The sequence below is a fragment of the Callionymus lyra genome, chromosome 2 (genome assembly GCF_982586985.1).
Source record: "Callionymus lyra chromosome 2, fCalLyr1.hap1.1, whole genome shotgun sequence".
NCBI classification, from domain to species: Eukaryota; Metazoa; Chordata; class Actinopteri; order Syngnathiformes; family Callionymidae; genus Callionymus; species Callionymus lyra.
In genome coordinates this window covers 6,201,822-6,218,695 of record NC_141819.1, presented here as the reverse complement: position 1 = coordinate 6,218,695, position 16,874 = coordinate 6,201,822, and the positions used below count along the sequence as shown (strand labels likewise).

General features: G+C 37.3%; 2 protein-coding genes across 2 annotated transcripts in view; one reads left to right on the top strand and one right to left on the bottom strand.

The window, feature by feature from the left end:
- Positions 1 to 772: 772 nt before the first annotated feature.
- On the top strand, positions 773 to 8,471 carry LOC148085174 (telomerase reverse transcriptase-like). Its single transcript, XM_087781624.1, has 11 exons — positions 773 to 846; positions 926 to 1,021; positions 1,661 to 1,814; positions 3,154 to 3,309; positions 3,435 to 3,536; positions 3,660 to 3,745; positions 4,013 to 4,129; positions 4,224 to 4,295; positions 4,359 to 4,541; positions 7,259 to 7,372; positions 8,411 to 8,471. The coding sequence occupies exons 1-11, from the start codon at positions 773 to 775 to the stop codon at positions 8,469 to 8,471; spliced, it is 1,215 nt and encodes a 404-aa protein (XP_087637750.1).
- Positions 8,472 to 8,909: 438 nt separating this feature from the next.
- The window catches only part of LOC148085161 (NLR family CARD domain-containing protein 3-like), a gene marked incomplete at its 5' end in the record, with an annotated part of 350,040 nt that continues 342,075 nt past the window's right edge, over positions 8,910 to 16,874 (bottom strand). The window contains 7 exons of the mRNA XM_087781613.1: positions 8,910 to 9,829; positions 10,428 to 10,473; positions 10,771 to 10,944; positions 11,007 to 11,180; positions 12,673 to 12,849; positions 13,465 to 13,638; positions 15,358 to 15,531. Coding sequence (XP_087637739.1) covers positions 10,431 to 10,473; positions 10,771 to 10,944; positions 11,007 to 11,180; positions 12,673 to 12,849; positions 13,465 to 13,638; positions 15,358 to 15,531 — 916 coding nt within the window. The remainder of the gene's footprint in view (positions 9,830 to 10,427; positions 10,474 to 10,770; positions 10,945 to 11,006; positions 11,181 to 12,672; positions 12,850 to 13,464; positions 13,639 to 15,357; positions 15,532 to 16,874) is intronic.

Here is a 16,874-nt window from a genome sequence, read left to right as displayed (position 1 = left end):
GCTCTTTCTTACATTTTGAACTCGTCATATTCTCTATTGTTGATTCTTCTGGGATCCGCTCTGATGCCTTCACTGCTCAGGATGTCTCCCACAAATGTCAGTTCCTTCACTCCAAGCTGTCATTTCTCCTTATTCAGCTTCAAATATGTATTTCTGTTCACTTCAAGAACGTTAACAGTCTCATGTCATGTTCAGCGCTTGTGTCGTCCATTTATTATTATTTGCGTCTCTTTCCAGGGGCTCATAGATGGTGTGTGTTGTCTTGTCAAACACCTCAGATACTGAAACTATGACAAACATCCTTTGAATTTATATTTGCTTTATGAACTGTTGGATTTATAGTTTTATAGTGAGACGAGTGCAACACATGTGTATTTATATTACGTTTATGGAATAAAAGTGTTTCCTGTTTACATACATATAGTCATCATGTGATACTGAAAGTGTGTTTTTCAAGGAGATGCTCAGATCACATGAGGAAAACCTGCTCTTGCTGAGCTTCAATTCAAACCTGTTCAGCTTCTGGTGGATCATTTTAATATGTTATCAAAACAAGCCTATATTTTCTGACCAATTTTTCTAAATTGTCTAAAATAACTGATGAACACTCGTGTATAAAACTCATCATGTTGTCGTAAATGAACAAGAATCATCAGTGTGTAGAAAGAGAAACATGTGTGTGAATACTTTAATATCCAGACATGTAACAACAAACATTGTTGATGCGTCTCTGATGTGAACTTCTCAGTGTGTACATTTTTAGTGTAAGTACATGAGGCCCCTGATGGTCGTCCTACCAGCTCTCATGCTGTCTTCACTCTTCCTGGACAGGAAGGATTCCCCCCAGTGAGCTGGCATATCGCACACGCCTGCTGGGTCACTTCCTGGCCTGGCTTCTTGGCTGTTACGTGACTGGCTTGGTCAGATCCTGCTTCTACGCCACTGAGAGAGTCGGACGGAAGAAAACTCTCAAGTTCTATCGCTACGATGTCTGGGCTGAATTACAGAACTTGGCTTTCAGGTGAACACAAGTGAAGGAACATTGCTGATGACGTCACAACTACAGTGTCCTGTACACGAGGACCGACATGAAAGTCATTCAATTATCTCAAGATTTAAAGGCTTGAAGTCTTGAGTCTGTGCTCGTTGTGTTCAATCAATCGACCACTGATCATAATCAGCAGATATCTGGGAACTGGGGTTTGTTTCAGATCAAAATAAATGACTGGCGGCTCATACTTTACCTCTTCCCACCTGCACAGGCTCTGCACAGGTGCACGGGAACAAAGAACAACAAACATGTCTGCTGTGTAAAGGTTTTAAACTGTGTGTGAGAACTATGTGAAGTTCACTTGCTGCTCATGGAAACGTAAAAATACCTCGAGGAGGAAGCATTTTAAAATGATCCTGAAAGAAACTGGCAGCCAATGAAGAGTTTTAAGAATCAGAGAAATGTGAGTTCTTCTACTAGAGCGGCTCAGAATTCTCGCTGCAGAGTTTTGATTTAACTGCAGGCGAGACAGATGCTTCTTAAAATGTTGAACATGTCTGTGGGTTATTTTTCCTCTTCTTCTTTTGCTTCCTTTTTCTTCAGCCTGAAGTCTTTTATAACGTTCTCCACTCAACAACTCTAAGTCTCATGTGTTTGTGCGACTTTTAGAAATCACGTTTCTAAATGCCAGCTGGAAGAGTTGAGTGCAGACGAGGTCGCGTCCCTCCCCAGTACAAGCGTCGTCTCCCGCCTTCGCTTCGTTCCAGAGACGGGTGGAATGAGAGCGATCACTGGGGTCATGGGGGTGAAGGTCAAAACACAGGTACAAATGTGTTTCACCTCTTGTTGATCCTCACTTGCACACATGGATGTGATGTTTATTGTTGGTCTCATCCTTCATGTCCAGTTTCACAGGATCTTCACGACTTACATGCAGTCTTGCTCGCCCTCGTGCGAGAGTCTCCGTCTCTCCTCGGCTCCACAGTTTGGGGAAAGAGCGACATTCACCGAGTTCTGTCCTCCTTCCTGCCATTGAAGGACAACAGAGCCGAACCCTTTTACTTTGTTAAGGTATCTTTGCTACACCTGGAGACATTGACTTAAAACATTATTTAAAGAGATCATTGGTAGATATCCGCTTATTAACTTGTATTTTTGGTATTTACAAATACATTTTTATTTCTAAATATATCATTTTCATTTGCAAGACTTGTAAATGAGTCTTTGTTATTGCATCTGACATGTGAATGTAATTTCACACACAGAATTTCAAGTTTTACCATTTACATTTTTTTTTTAAATGATATACAGTATATAAAAGTAAAAATGTATTTGTAAATGCCAAAATACAAGTTAGAAATATTAAATCACTCGTACAACCATTAAATATTTTCAGATCACCCTCTGTGCATGTACACATAATTATAAGACAAAACTAATCCCATAGTTATTAAGTATATATATATCATCAGTGTTGGGAGTAAAGGTTTGCTGTAACAAAAGCGTCTTTTTATTTGTTTTTCTATTTTTTACGAGATGCTTTTTATATCCATACATGATAGAAAGTTAGAACTCTATGTTATTACTTTAAAAGTGAATGAAGAATGGATACGTGAGTTGAACATCTGCATCTGCCACAAAAATGACCGTCAGTGCATTTAATCTTTTATTTCAATTTGTTTTATTCATTTATTGTTCTTACCTTTTAGTGTGATTTGTTTAATCACAGCATCCAAACTTACACTGACCCGTACACTTGTACAAATGTTTCTCTCTTACAAAAACTTTCCCTATTAAAAGGTAAAGAAACTGGGTTGTTTTTGAAAGAAGTAACTAGTAATTGTAACTAAGTTACTATTTTAAAGTAAGTCGCCCAACACTATTCATGATGTTACATTTGAGAGAAATTATTAATTTGTTTGTAACGAGGGACAAACATTCTGACTGTTTCCTGTGTGTAAATATAACCTGATTATAATCAATATAAAATTATTGATTTTAGTGATGTTTGTCTATTAAAACAAGGCGTGTTTAAGATGTTTTTACTTGACATTTATAACCAAATATTTATGGATTTGAAAATGAGCACAAAAGAGAAAAAAAGCTTCAACATTAGATTATTTTTTAACCTTTAACTCTGTTTGTGTTTTCACCTGAACAAGGCGGTTGTTAGTGGAGGTCACGACCCTCACGAGAAGCTTCAAGAGGTCATAGGTCAAGTGCTTTCATCAGTCGAGGACATGGTTTTCAACGTACGAACTTTTGCCAAAATCTGGGCCGACTCGGAAGAAGGTCTTCGTAAGACTTTTGTGCGAGAGGTGAGTTTACTGATCACAGAAACACAATGAAGTCAGAACTACATTAAATAAGCATTAAATGTTCTTTTTATTTTCGTGTTGTGTCGTTGTGTATCTGAAGCGACTCATTTGTGTTGTGGAAACAGGCGACTATCATCCACGGAGCTGCAGGAACAGCCAACATGAAGAACTTTGTTGCGTCGCTGCAGAAAAGCAAGAAAGCTCATCACACTGTTCTGGTAGAGAAGGTAAGAATGACCTTGAAAGTATTTTCTTCATCGTAGTTTTCATTTTCTCCGGCTGTTACGCTGCATTTATCTGGAAACTATACAATAAGTCTGTGTTCGTCACTTCATCTTTATTTCTTCCAGCATTTCTCCACAGACGATTGTGTGAAAGAGCAGCTGGACTTCTTCACTGGGTTGTTGTCTGGGACCATCGTTGAGTACAGGAGGAGGTTAGTGTTCATTTTTAACTTTTCTTTCTGCTCAGACAGATTCAGTATCGACGGATGTGAGAGAAGCAGACGTGGACAGAAGAATGTTCTTGTCATTGTTGGACAGATGTTGAATTTTAACCATAAATAATAATAATTATTTTTAATAAATGCTTGGTCAAGAATCACTGACGTGTTCTGAGGGGATGTTTGTAGCCTCCATGTTTTCTGGCTTGATTTTCTCATCTTTACTTTACAACCTAAGATCAGATCTTCTTTGTCCTCCAGAATGTACCGTCAAGGTCAAGGTATTCCTCGAGGCTCTGTGGTGTCTAGTCTGCTCCGCTGCCTCTACTATGGTCACATGGAGAACACGCTGTTTCAAGATCTTCCTAAAGACAAAGTGTCCGTTTGTCGTGAAGTTGACAGATGTCATTGTGTCGTGTCGCCAGCAGGGGGAGCCAGTTCCGTATAACAACCTTTCTTTCTGTGTCTGCAGATGTTTGATGAGGCTGGTCGATGATTTCCTGTTGATTACAACAGACAAATGTCGAGCAGAGTCTTTTCTAACGTGAGTTTGACTTTTTACATCAACCATTTGATCCAAATATAAACTTCTCATCTTTGTCACCAGGACTTTGCTCTCCGGGGTGCAGGAGTACGGACTTGTCGTCGACCACCAGAACATGGTGACCAACTTCCAAACGTCACCAGGTCCCCATCCTACCATTGACGCCCTGCCCCGTCTCTGTCTCTTCCCCTGGTGTGGTTTGCTGCTGGACACTCAGTCGCTGCACGTGCACAGGGATTATTCAAGGTGTGGCTTCGACTATTTTCACTTCTACGATTCATAAAGTGTGTTTGAAGCAACATTCTGCTGAGTAACTGTGTGTGTTCAAAAAAGAGAACGAACCTGCTCAGCTCATACATTAGTGTGTAAGGTTGAAATATATTTGTTCTCACAGTTACAGATCTTCGTCTCTGCTACAGCCCCACACTGGGCTCTGACACATCAGCAACAGAGGAGAAGAAACTGATGATCGTCCTCACAGGTGATTGTATCTCTTCATGGACGTCAAGGTTTGGAAAGATCACTTCAGACACATGTAGCTCTGTGAGGTTAAAGTTCACTTCAGACACATGTAGCTCTGTGAGGTTAAAGTTCACTTCAGACACATGTAGCTCTGTGAGGTTAAAGTTCACTTCAGACACATGTAGCTCTGTGAGGTTAAAGTTCACTTCAGACACATGTAGCTCTGTGAGGTTAAAGTTCACTTCAGACACATGTAGCTCTGTGAGGTTAAAGTTCACTTCAGACACATGTAGCTCTGTGAGGTTAAAGTTCAGTTCAGACACATGTAGCTCTGTGAGGTTAAAGTTCACTTCAGACACATGTAGCTCTGTGAGGTTAAAGTTCAGTTCAGACACATGTAGCTCTGTGAGGTTAAAGTTCACTTCAGACACATGTAGCTCTGTGATGTTAAAGTTCACTTCAGACACATGTAGCTCTGTGAGGTTAAAGTTCACTTCAGACACATGTAGCTCTGTGAGGTTAAAGTTCACTTCAGACACATGTAGCTCTGTGAGGTTAAAGTTCAGTTCAGACACATGTAGCTCTGTGAGGTTAAAGTTCACTTCAGACACATGTAGCTCTGTGAGGTTAAAGTTCAGTTCAGACACATGTAGCTCTGTGAGGTTAAAGTTCACTTCAGACACATGTAGCTCTGTGAGGTTAAAGTTCAGTTCAGACACATGTAGCTCTGTGAGGTTAAAGTTCACTTCAGACACATGTAGCTCTGTGAGGTTAAAGTTCAGTCCAGACACATGTAGCTCTGTGAGGTTAAAGTTCACTTCAAACACATGTAGCTCTGTGAGGTTAAAGTTCATATTTTTCGGCTCCTATGTGAGATAAAAACTTAATTCTGTGTGATTTTTCTGAAGAAAATCTGAGGAAGACAAAGGCAGTGAACATTCATTTGTTACTTGTTAGCAAGTCTTTGTTTGAAATAGAAATGATTTGTTTCTTCACAGAACTATCTTGAAGTGGACGTTACCTAAGATGAAAAATAAAGATTTGTACTATGTGTGATGTCATTTCCTTTCTGTTAGAATTGATCTTAAAATGGAACAATTGTATCGTGAAAAGAAGAAGAATAAATAGAAGAAGAATAACAAGCTTGAAATACAGATCCTTTTTTTGAACAATCTTTTATGTCGAGGTTTCAATACCAGGTGGACCTCGTAAGAATACGAGTCAGAGGTCAAATATTGCATCAACTGTCGTAAATAATTCAACATCTTTTATCTCATCATTTAAAGGTAAATGTAAGAAATATAAACTTGTCTCAAAGAAAATATTAAAGTTTATTTCTTTGAGACTTAAATAATGTATGTTATGTGTCTTTTAGAATGTTTCTAACTGTTAAAATTCTTATGAACATTTATGCATAATTAAATTAATGCTAAAAGATGATCAAATATAAAGTCAGAGAATAATAAAGTATACTCTGCTTGATGCTAAGAACTTTTGTTCCTGCACACAATCAACATTCATGCAAACTGATTACTGAGACGAGCTCAACTCAGGTTAGAGTCAAATCACCGGTAGAATAAACATTTGTGTCTGTCTAGCAACCACACCTGAAGATGTGCACAAAAGAACCAACAGAGCCGGTGAGACCCCAGGTTGGAAGTGAAGACCGGAACCAACGCCCATGAGTGTGAGCTCCGCCCGTGAACATTTGAATTATTAGATTAAATGAGACAACAGGCAACTGTTCCAGCGGGACACCGCTTCATTGTCCTGCGCTGATTCGCTAGCTAAACCTAGCACTCAACCAATAGGATTGACCATTGAGCCAGACTCCCGCCTCCAGACTGAACGCTTGCACCCGCCTCTCTCTTCGTCCGACGAGGACGCCGACTCCCGACTGGGGAATACACACCAAAGAGACTCTATTCGGTTAAAAAAACGTTTTTGCTTGTGATTTTCATATCAAAAGTTTTTTAAGAAATAATTTAGGATATTATAACAAGTATTCAGGCTTGACGAGGTGAGCACAAAGAGTGTGTTCATTGCGTTGGTGTTGGTAAAGTCCATTGGACTGATAAAAAATAAAAATATCAGGGTGATCTATGAGATGCCCAGACAACAGTAGCCCAAAGGACAGGTAACATAAACAAGATCTTATGTGTCCTCTAGGGGAGGTTGATGTATGAATGGAATGAATGAACAGTGGACAGGATTGGTGACAATGATGTTCATCATTTGGGGATTCTTGGTACCATGTCCTGTTGTAAGAATGGGGGATGCCCCGATAACCGACACCGGAGGATATAAAAAAATCAAGTTAAGGGAATGTCCTAACCTGGATGAGTAGACAGACGTACACAAAAGATAAGTTTCATCAAACACATTCCTCTATCCGAAGAAACACACACGGATAAATACATGGGGAAAATCTGCATTTCTTTTTACCTTAATAAAATATTCATGGTCAGAGCTACTCCTGAATGAAGGTTATTTGTGTGTAGGTTGAAGAAGATGGACCTGGAGGACGTTGGAGAAGATGGACTGGGCTTGGGACATGGACGAAGAGGACCAACTGGAATACGAGGAGGAACAGTCGGACCGACTGAGGAGGAACAGTCAGAACGACTGAAGATGACGAGGATGGACTGGACGACTGAGCACGACGAGGGAAAGATGAATGACTACTTCAGAATGGGGCCCGAATCTTATGTCGCACAATAAAAAAAATCATATTGCAGGCAGACTATTATAGTTTCGGTCATACATATAGCGTGTGCAGGTGCATGATAATGATGTGTTGTTTGTAAGATGATGAATATTTGATAAAAGAGGTAATTGATAAAATGTTGCTGCGGAACAACCACTAATTAAAAAAATTGTGGAGTTGTTAGATTAAAATTGTTATAAACATATACGCCATACTTAAATGAATGCTAAAAGGATAATCAAATATAAAGTAAGACAATAATAAAATATACTCATGCATACTGATTACTGAGTGGAGACCAGCTCAACTCAGGTTACAGTCAAATCACTGGTAGAATACCACACCTGCCTGGCAACCACACATGAAGATGTGCACAAAAGGTCAAGGACAAACTGACCCCAGGTTGGAAGTGAAGACAGGAACCAACGCATAGCGAGTGTGACCTCCGCCTGGGAACATTTGAATTATTAGATTACAGGAGACAACAGGCAAGCTCTCCCAGCGGGACACCGGGAATCAGAACTTGAAAGAACGGATGGATGTAAATAGCGCAAGCTTCCCGTAGCTCGACGATATTCTGTTCTGGACTGTCAATTTGTTGAGTCGCAAGGACACCTGGTCGATCGTGAAGGAAGCTTGTATTTCTTTTGCTTGGAAGTGGTAAATAGACAACCCGAACATACTCTGGATTGTTCCTTTCCTCCACAAATCGAAGTATAACACCTGGGACGGCAGTGACCGGTGTCTGTGCGCAGACTTCATGCTTGACTTTAAACAACAAAACTGAACTCGGTTTTTATACAAGCACACATCTACAATCAAAGTATTGACGTCAGAGCTAGATTATATGTACGAGAGTGGGGAGTTCTAGTGAATCCAGCTCGAGTACATGCTCTGTTGATTCAAGAGATAGAGTTGCGGCTCATGTGACGTCCTTTCGTTATAGGCCCGTCCCGGGACAGTCACGTGGCGGGCCGAGGGACACCCCGACGTTCATTCGGTTCTGACAGAACATTATTCGGCTTGGAGTCGCCTGGTATTACTTCATTCCAGATGGCAGAGGGAAGTAATCAGGTGGGGCTATGCGCTCTAAACATGTTTTACATCTTTCATCTTTTTTTGTTACAAAAGAAACTTTGTTATACTTAACTTGTTATAAATATTAATTTCTCATAAATTACTCTTGTCAACTAATATGTAGTCTATAGAGAGAAGCTAGTTATCAAAGTCATTTACTTCTTTATTTCCTATAAATAGTCATTAAATGGGGTGTTGTTCAGAATAATCCTCATTATTATCACGTTACTAAAGGTAGAAAATAGTCACAATGAAATAGCTACACTAGCGCCATCAAGTGGCCACTAATGGGAATAGATATAGAGAGTGTGTGCGTGCATGTGTAGGTGTGTGTGTGTGAATTATTTTGGACAGAAGATGAACAAAAATAAAGTGACCAAACCAGTGGATTTATTTGAAAACAAGATCAGGGAACATCAAAGTGAAGAGAGTGAGTGAACAGAATGTTCAAACTTTATTTAAATGTTCATTTTTACTAATTGTTTAGGCTTTCTTCAGCTGCCGATATGGAATTATCTCACCCTTGAATTCTAGAGTTCAGGTTAGCAAAAGTACAATTAATTTGTTTAAATACATGATGTTTATTAGTTTTGATGAGAGATTTTCCTTCTTTGGTCTCAAACGTTTCTCTTTGATTCACTGCTTCATAGCAAAAGCGTGACTACCCTCTAGTGGACAAGACAAGTAAAACAACATTCTTGTGGCTTCCTCTTTTATAAACCGACACTTGTGGAAAAAATATTGTAGTTTATAAATGTACTTTAACATCTAAATGATGAGTTTCCATGATTTACTTTTAAAATCAGGATCTAAAAAGTGATTTCAAGACTTTACTGCAGGAATCCACAACTTTCTTTGCATCAGGATCAGTTCAATGTGGAAACTGTTGTCATGGAACGTCTTCAGAAAACAACTATTAAAAATATATAATCACATGAGCAGCAAAACAATGAAGCATTAGTTGTATCTTTGAATAGATTGTTCCTCTTCAGGTCAGGATGTTCCAAGAATGAGTCGAGCTGTAAAAATATAATCATGTATTGAAGTCATTTGAAGTTGATCAAACAGTCTGGAAGGAACATCTTAACATTCATCTTCTTGCTTGATCTGTAATTCCCTTCAAGTTATTTCCCTCTGTTTCTTCTGAGAGTCACTGTGGTAGTCACTCCTCAGTCGCAGCTTTTCAAATCTGTCAGGATGATCCAGATAATCCTGATCCTCCATCAAGTTCCTGTTGTCGTTGGACAGTAGGAGGCGCTGCTGTGTGTGAGTCCAGTGAGAGTGAAGACTGAGAGAAGAAGAGACATGAGGTGATGATGGTGGAAGAACGTTGTCTTGACGATCATATACTGATCCAAACTGAGACGAGTCAATGTTCTGTCAACATTCTTCTGAGAACTTGAGAGAAGAACCATGTGACTGAAACATCCCAGAATCATCTTGAATGTCAGATTTGAAGATGAAGTCAGCAGCTAAACTAGCATGTAGCTAACATGAGTCTAGTCTAGTTGTGATGAAGATGTTCAAGTGAACACATGATTCAATATGAAGTGATTCATGTGTGAAATGATGTTTAAAGTGACTCAACATTGTGAGTTGATGATCAAACTCACGTCTGATTTCAAATATTTGACAGAAATATTTCTTTGTTCTCCACTGACAGTCAAACTGAAACAATGTTGATGTTGAAGCTCCTGAAGAGTTTTGAGCTGAAGGACTTGAAGATTTGGAATCAGAGCTTCACTTGATACTGTAACTGTGAGTCTTTAACATCTGCACGTTTGTTCTGGAATCTTCTTCATCAAGTCCATGTCCACAAAGACCTTCAACTGCTGTGTCAGCAGATGAGCTTTGATGTTGAAGTCAATCAATGGAATCAAACTTACCATTCATGGATGAAGTTTTAACATATGTGGTCCACAGTCATCCAGCCTGGAGGAAGAAAGAGTCAGAAGATCAGATTCATTTGATTCAGATGTTTCATGAATATTGTTTCATTCTCAGTGGACGACTCAGTCATGACTGTTGATGACAACAAAGATGGATCTATAAACAGGCTGCTCAGTCTCAACTGTCTCCTTCATGCTTCCACTGGTGTCCAGCAGGAGAACATGGAGGAACTCAGAGTTTGGATTCATGTGCTCAGTTCAGATGAAGAGTCTGAGCATCAAATGTTCAGTCTGAAGATCTTTGGAGTTCAGTCAGTGAGTTCTGCTGCTCTGTTCATACCTGAGAGTCTCCAGTCTCCAGTCTGGACTCTTCAGTCCAGCAGACAGCAGCTCCAGTCCTGGTCCTCCTGGATGATTCTTGCTCAGGTCCAGTTCTCTCAGGTGGGATGGGTTCAATGTCAGAGCTGAGGCCAGAGAAGAACAACCTCTCTCTGAGATCTGACACCATGACAGACTGAAATGAAGGAGAAACACTTTTAGAAACTTATCAGAACCAAGAGAAGATGATGTTCTGACCTGAGAGTCTCCAGGTGACAGTGTGGACTCTTCAGTCCAGCAGACAGCAGCTCCACTCCTGGATCCTGCAGCTTGTTTCTACTCAGGTCCAGTAGAGTCAGACTAGAGGACGGAGAGCTGAGGACTGAGGACAGAAGTGAACAACTTCTCTCTGACAGTCGACAACTGCTCAGCCTGTGAAAGAGACGAGTTTCATCAACAAGTGAGAAAGACATTTCTTACCAACATGTTAGTTTTCACACCCGTATATAACCTGAGCACAAATATTGATATTTTCTTACAACACACTTGGTTGTCACGTCAATACTTCATCTCTCCTGTCCTGTTTGTGGGGGCGCTAATCCTCTAAATGAGGGTGAAGAAGTCGTAACCAGCGGCTGATGAAGATGACGAGTTAACAATAGTGTCAGTACACGATGAGGGCAGCCTACACTGTACAAAAACAAACAACTCACCACACATGGATTTCCTAAATGTTACAAAATAAAATGTTCATGGATGTTCTGGATCTACTACCTGAAAGAATCAATAATCAAACAGAAATATCTTCTTCACATTTGAAGTTAATCTTACAGCAAATGACATCAACTTTCATTGATCTCTTTACATCCACCACACATGATGACTTTAACCACGTCTTTAAAATGATCATCAATATATGATTTGACTGTTAACTGATGCTTTTACAAAACTATACTTTCTATACGTGAGTGTCAGTGAAATTAAGTTATTTATGATTGTATTATTTATCTTTATTTTATAATGATTTTATTCACACAGTTGCAACATTAAATTCAAGTAAAAATAGTCATTTATTGAAAACAATTGACTTTGAAATGACTTGTTAATGTGGTTCAGTTCGTCAAAGTCACCACTCTGAGTGTTTTCTCTGTCACAAGACAAAAGTATTTATGATTCCTTTAATAATACTGACGTGTACAAAATACTTATTAAGTGAACAAAGATCTGCTGTTTTTTTGTTTATGTTTTAAGTCTCCGTTGATGGTTGTTTTGACTCTGTTGGTTTGGACTGTTGCTGAATGAATTGGAGTCTCAGTAAAAGACATGACAAACAAAACTTATTGGCTTCAATGTACATTTATGAACATATTTAGCTTTAAAAGAAGCTTAAAGTAAGTAAAGTAGTTTTGTTTCATTAAAGAAACTTCATGATGAATTGAAGAAAAATGTAAGAATGATGCGATTAGTCGACTTAATGGTTGAATATTTGGTGAGCAGTCGACTGTTAAAATAGTCGTAGACCTCATGAACAACAGATGAACCATAAGAGAAGAACAGAGACAACAACGGTGGAAAAAACAAACAATGAAAACAAATCAAAGACAAACCTCAAGATTCCACTCTAAAGTGTTTTGTCTTCTACGAGACAGATGACGCGAGAACACTGGATAAAGAATATGAAGGACTGTTGTTTTGATTATTATTCATTTTCATTTAAAGTTGACGCTTGTTTGTTTATCATTACAATGATTTATTAAGATGATATTTTTATAAACTACGTAACATCTTTACCTGCTACACAAACATACAAATGTATCTATGAGCTGCTTCACTGAAGAACAAAGTGATGACAGACTTTGACTCGTGTTTCCACCTCTGACTTTACATTTGAGCTTTGATGATGTAGAAAAGATGATGTTCTGACCTGAGAGTCTCCAGGTGACAGTGTGGACTCTTCAGTCCAGCAGACAGCAGCTCCACTCCTGGATCCTGCAGGTCGTTGTTGTGACTCAGGTCCAGTAGAGTCAGACTAGAGGACGGAGAGCTGAGGACTGAGGACAGAAGTGAACAACTTCTCTCGGACAGGAAACAGTATCTCAGCCTGTGAAAGAGACGAGTTTCATCAACAAGTGACTTTTTCAATTCTTTATTTAAAAACAATCAACTATTTACTTTCATAAGATCATGGTCACATGTTTGTTTGAATATTTATCAGGTTGGTATAAATGAGGGTGAAATGTTGAACATGACGACAGAAACACAAACATGAAGAAGGAGTAACAACAATGTTGAGGTTGTGGTTTGTTGTTAAATATTTACTTTAGAAAAACAGACTTTCCTACAATCTAGTGATACATCATTGATTTATGCTGAATTGTTGGAACATGAACAAGTATTTCAGTGAATGTTTTCATGTGATCAACTTGATCTTGATTAATCAAATTAAATGAAATAAAGTGTTTTTCAACATTCAGTTCATGAGCTGAAAATAAATAATACTTCAACAGGAAGTGACATTTATCAACACATCGTCTGCGAACAAGGAAATCTGGCTCAGTTGCTTCATCAACCAGGAAACAAGAGCTGAGACGACACTCGTCTAGTTTCTCTCCAGATATTAGAAACATGACATTTATTTCTATCTTCATTTCTCCTGAGAGACAAGAAACCAGATGAACTGTGGACCAGACATGAAGAGAGAAGATGATGTTCTGACCTGAGAGTCTCCAGGTGACAGTGTGGACTCTTCAGTCCAGCAGACAGCAGCTCCACTCCTGGATCCTGCAGCTTGTTTTCACTCAGGTCCAGTAGAGTCAGACTAGAGGACGGAGAGCTGAGGACTGAGGACAGAAGTGAACAACTTCTCTCTGACAGTCGACAGCAGCTCAGCCTGTGAAAGAGACGAGTTTCATCAACAAGTGACTTTTTCAATTTTCTATTTGACAAGAATTGAAAGAGTTTATTTATAGTTTAATATTGTTATCAACAAGTATCCTTTTAAATTCATTATAAAAATGTCAAAGTGTTTAAAATCCAATATAAATTTTAACCCTGGAGTTTTGAAGATGTAAAAAATATTTAAATTTTATTGTTGTAGTTTTGAAGAGGTAAAAAATATTTATATTTTAATGTTGTAGTTTTTTTGTACCTCTTCAAAACTATAACATTAAAAAATTGTTGCCCAAATGTGTATAATGTTGTTTTTTGAAGGCTTGAAAAATTTGTGAAATATAAATATTTTGTACCTCTTCTTAATGTTGGAGTTTTGAAGAGGTAAACAAAATAGAAATAAAAGAATAATTAAATGTTGTATTTTATTTTATCTCTTCAAAACTACAACATTTAAATATATATATATATATATATATATATATATATATATATATATATATATATATATATATATATATATTTTACCTCTTTACATCAACGACATTAAAATATAAATATTTTTTACCTCTTTTTTTTATCTCTTCAAAACACAGACATTATAAAAATGCTGGAATGGAATTATGAATTAAAAAAATCGAGATTCAATATTTTCAACAAGTATCCTTTTAAATTTATTTTTTAAACGTGTTTAAAATCCTATATATATATCTATATTAAACTCTATGTCTAAAAAATGTTTCCATTATTCAATGAAAACAAAACCAACCTTTCAATATTTAAATTATTGAATTAAATTTTTCAGAAAATAAGTCTATGGTTAAAAAAATACAACATTTCAATAGAATTAAATGTTAAATTCAATCCTTCAATTCTCTGATGACACTGATCTACTTGCATAAGAAACAAAGCAAATGTTTTTCAATATTCAGTTCATGAGCTGAAAATAGATTCAACTGCTCCAACAGGAAGTGACATTTATACTGACGTGTACAAAATACTTATTACGTGAACAAAGATCTGCTGTTTTTTTGTTTATGTTTTAAGTCTCCGTTGATGGTTGTTTTGACTCTGTTGGTTTGGACTGTTGCTGAATGAATTGGAGTCTCAGTAAAAGACATGACAAACAAAACTTATTGGCTTCAATGTACATTTATGAACATATTTAGCTTCAAAAGAAGCTTAAAGTATTTAAAGTAGTTTTGTTTCATTAAAGAAACTTCATGATAAATTGAAGAAAAATGTAAGAATGATGCGATTAGTCGACTTAATGGTTGAATATTTGGTGAGCAGTCGACTGTTAAAATAGTCGTAGACCTCATGAACAACAGATGAACCATAAGAGAAGAACAGAGACAACAACGGTGGAAAAAACAAACTATGAAAACAAATCAAAGACAAACCTCAAGATTCCACTCTAAAGTGTTTTGTCTTCTACGAGACAGATGACGCGAGAACACTGGATAAAGAATATGAAGGACTGTTGTTTTGATTATTATTCATTTTCATTTAAAGTTGACGCTTGTTTGTTTATCATTACAATGATTTATTAAGATGATATTTTTATAAACTACGTAACATCTTTACCTGCTACACAAACATACAAATGTATCTATGAGCTGCTTCACTGAAGAACAAAGTGATGACAGACTTTGACTCGTGTTTCCACCTCTGACTTTACATTTGAGCTTTGATGATGTAGAAAAGATGATGTTCTGACCTGAGAGTCTCCAGGTGACAGTGTGGACTCTTCAGTCCAGCAGACAGCAGCTCCACTCCTGGATCCTGCAGCTTGTTGTCACTCAGGTCCAGTAGAGTCAGACTAGAGGACGGAGAGCTGAGGACTGAGGACAGAAGTGAACAACTTCTCTCTGACAGTAGACAGTAGATCAGGCTGTGAAAGAGACGAGTTTCATCAACAAGTGACTTTTTCAATTTTCTATTTGACAAGAATTGAAAGAGTTTATTTATAGTTTAATATTGTTATTTTAGTAATAAATAAAATGAAAAAAGATTTTCAAGATTCAATATTTTTAACAAGTGACTTTTTCAATTAATTATTTAAAAACAATCAACTATTTACTTTCATAAGATCATGGTCACATGTTTGTTTGAATATTTATCAGGTTGGTATAAATGAGGGTGAAATGTTGAACATGACGACAGAAACACAAACATGAAGAAGGAGTAACAACAATGTTGAGCTTGTGGTTTGTTGTTAAATATTTACTTTAGAAAAACAGACTTTCCTACAAACTAGTGAGACATCATTGATTTATGCTGAATTGTTGGAACATGAACAAGTATTTCAGTGAATGTTTTCATGTGATCAACTTGATCTTGATTAATCAAATTAAATTAAATAAAGTGTTTTGAGACGACACTCGTCTAGTTTCTCTCCAGATATTAGAAACATGACATTTATTTCTATCTTCATTTCTCCTGAGAGACAAGAAACCAGATGAACTGTGGACCAGACATGAAGAGAGAAGATGATGTTCTGACCTGAGAGTCTCCAGGTGACAGTGTGGACTCTTCAGTCCAGCAGACAGCAGCTCCATTCCTGGATCCTGCAGCTCGTTGAGACTCAGGTCCAGTAGAGTCAGACTAGAGGACGGAGAGCTGAGGACTGAGGACAGAAGTGAACAACTTCTCTCTGACAGTCGACAGTAGTTCAGGCTGTGAAAGAGACGAGTTTCATCAACAAGTGACTTTTTCAATTTTCTATTTGACAAGAAGTGAAAGAGTTTATTTATAGTTTAATATTGTTATTTTAGTAATAAATAAAATGAAAAAAATTCAAGAATCAATATTTTTAACAAGTGGCTTTTTTAATTAAATATACAAATGTGAAAGTGTTTAAAATCCAATATATAATATATATTCAAATTATTTAATAAAATGATTCAGAAAATATTTCTATGGTTAAAAAAATAGAACATTTTAATAAAATTAAATGTTAAATTCAATCCTTCAATTCTCTGATGACACTGATCTACTTGCATAAGAAACAAAGCAAATGTTTTTCTATATTCAGTTCATGAGCTGAAAATAGATTCAACTGCTCCAACAGGAAGTGACATTTATGAACTTATTTTGCTTAAAAAGAATCTTAAAGTAATACCTGACATGAATATTTTAAATTAAATACACACAGTTGGACAAAGAGGACTATGAAGACGAACCCCTTTGATTTTATTATTTATTTTTATAGAACACATTTCCTGAGAAAAAGAC

Coding starts and splice junctions, on each gene's coding strand:
- LOC148085174 (XM_087781624.1), top strand. CDS start 773: ATGAGGCCCCTGATGGTCGTCCTACCAGCTCTCATGCTGTCTTCACTC. Junction 847..925: donor GACAGGAAGGATTCCCCCCA/GTGAGCTGGCAT, acceptor TGGCTTGGTCAG/ATCCTGCTTCTACGCCACTG. Junction 7,373..8,410: donor GGACCGACTGAGGAGGAACA/GTCAGAACGACT, acceptor CTTTCGTTATAG/GCCCGTCCCGGGACAGTCAC.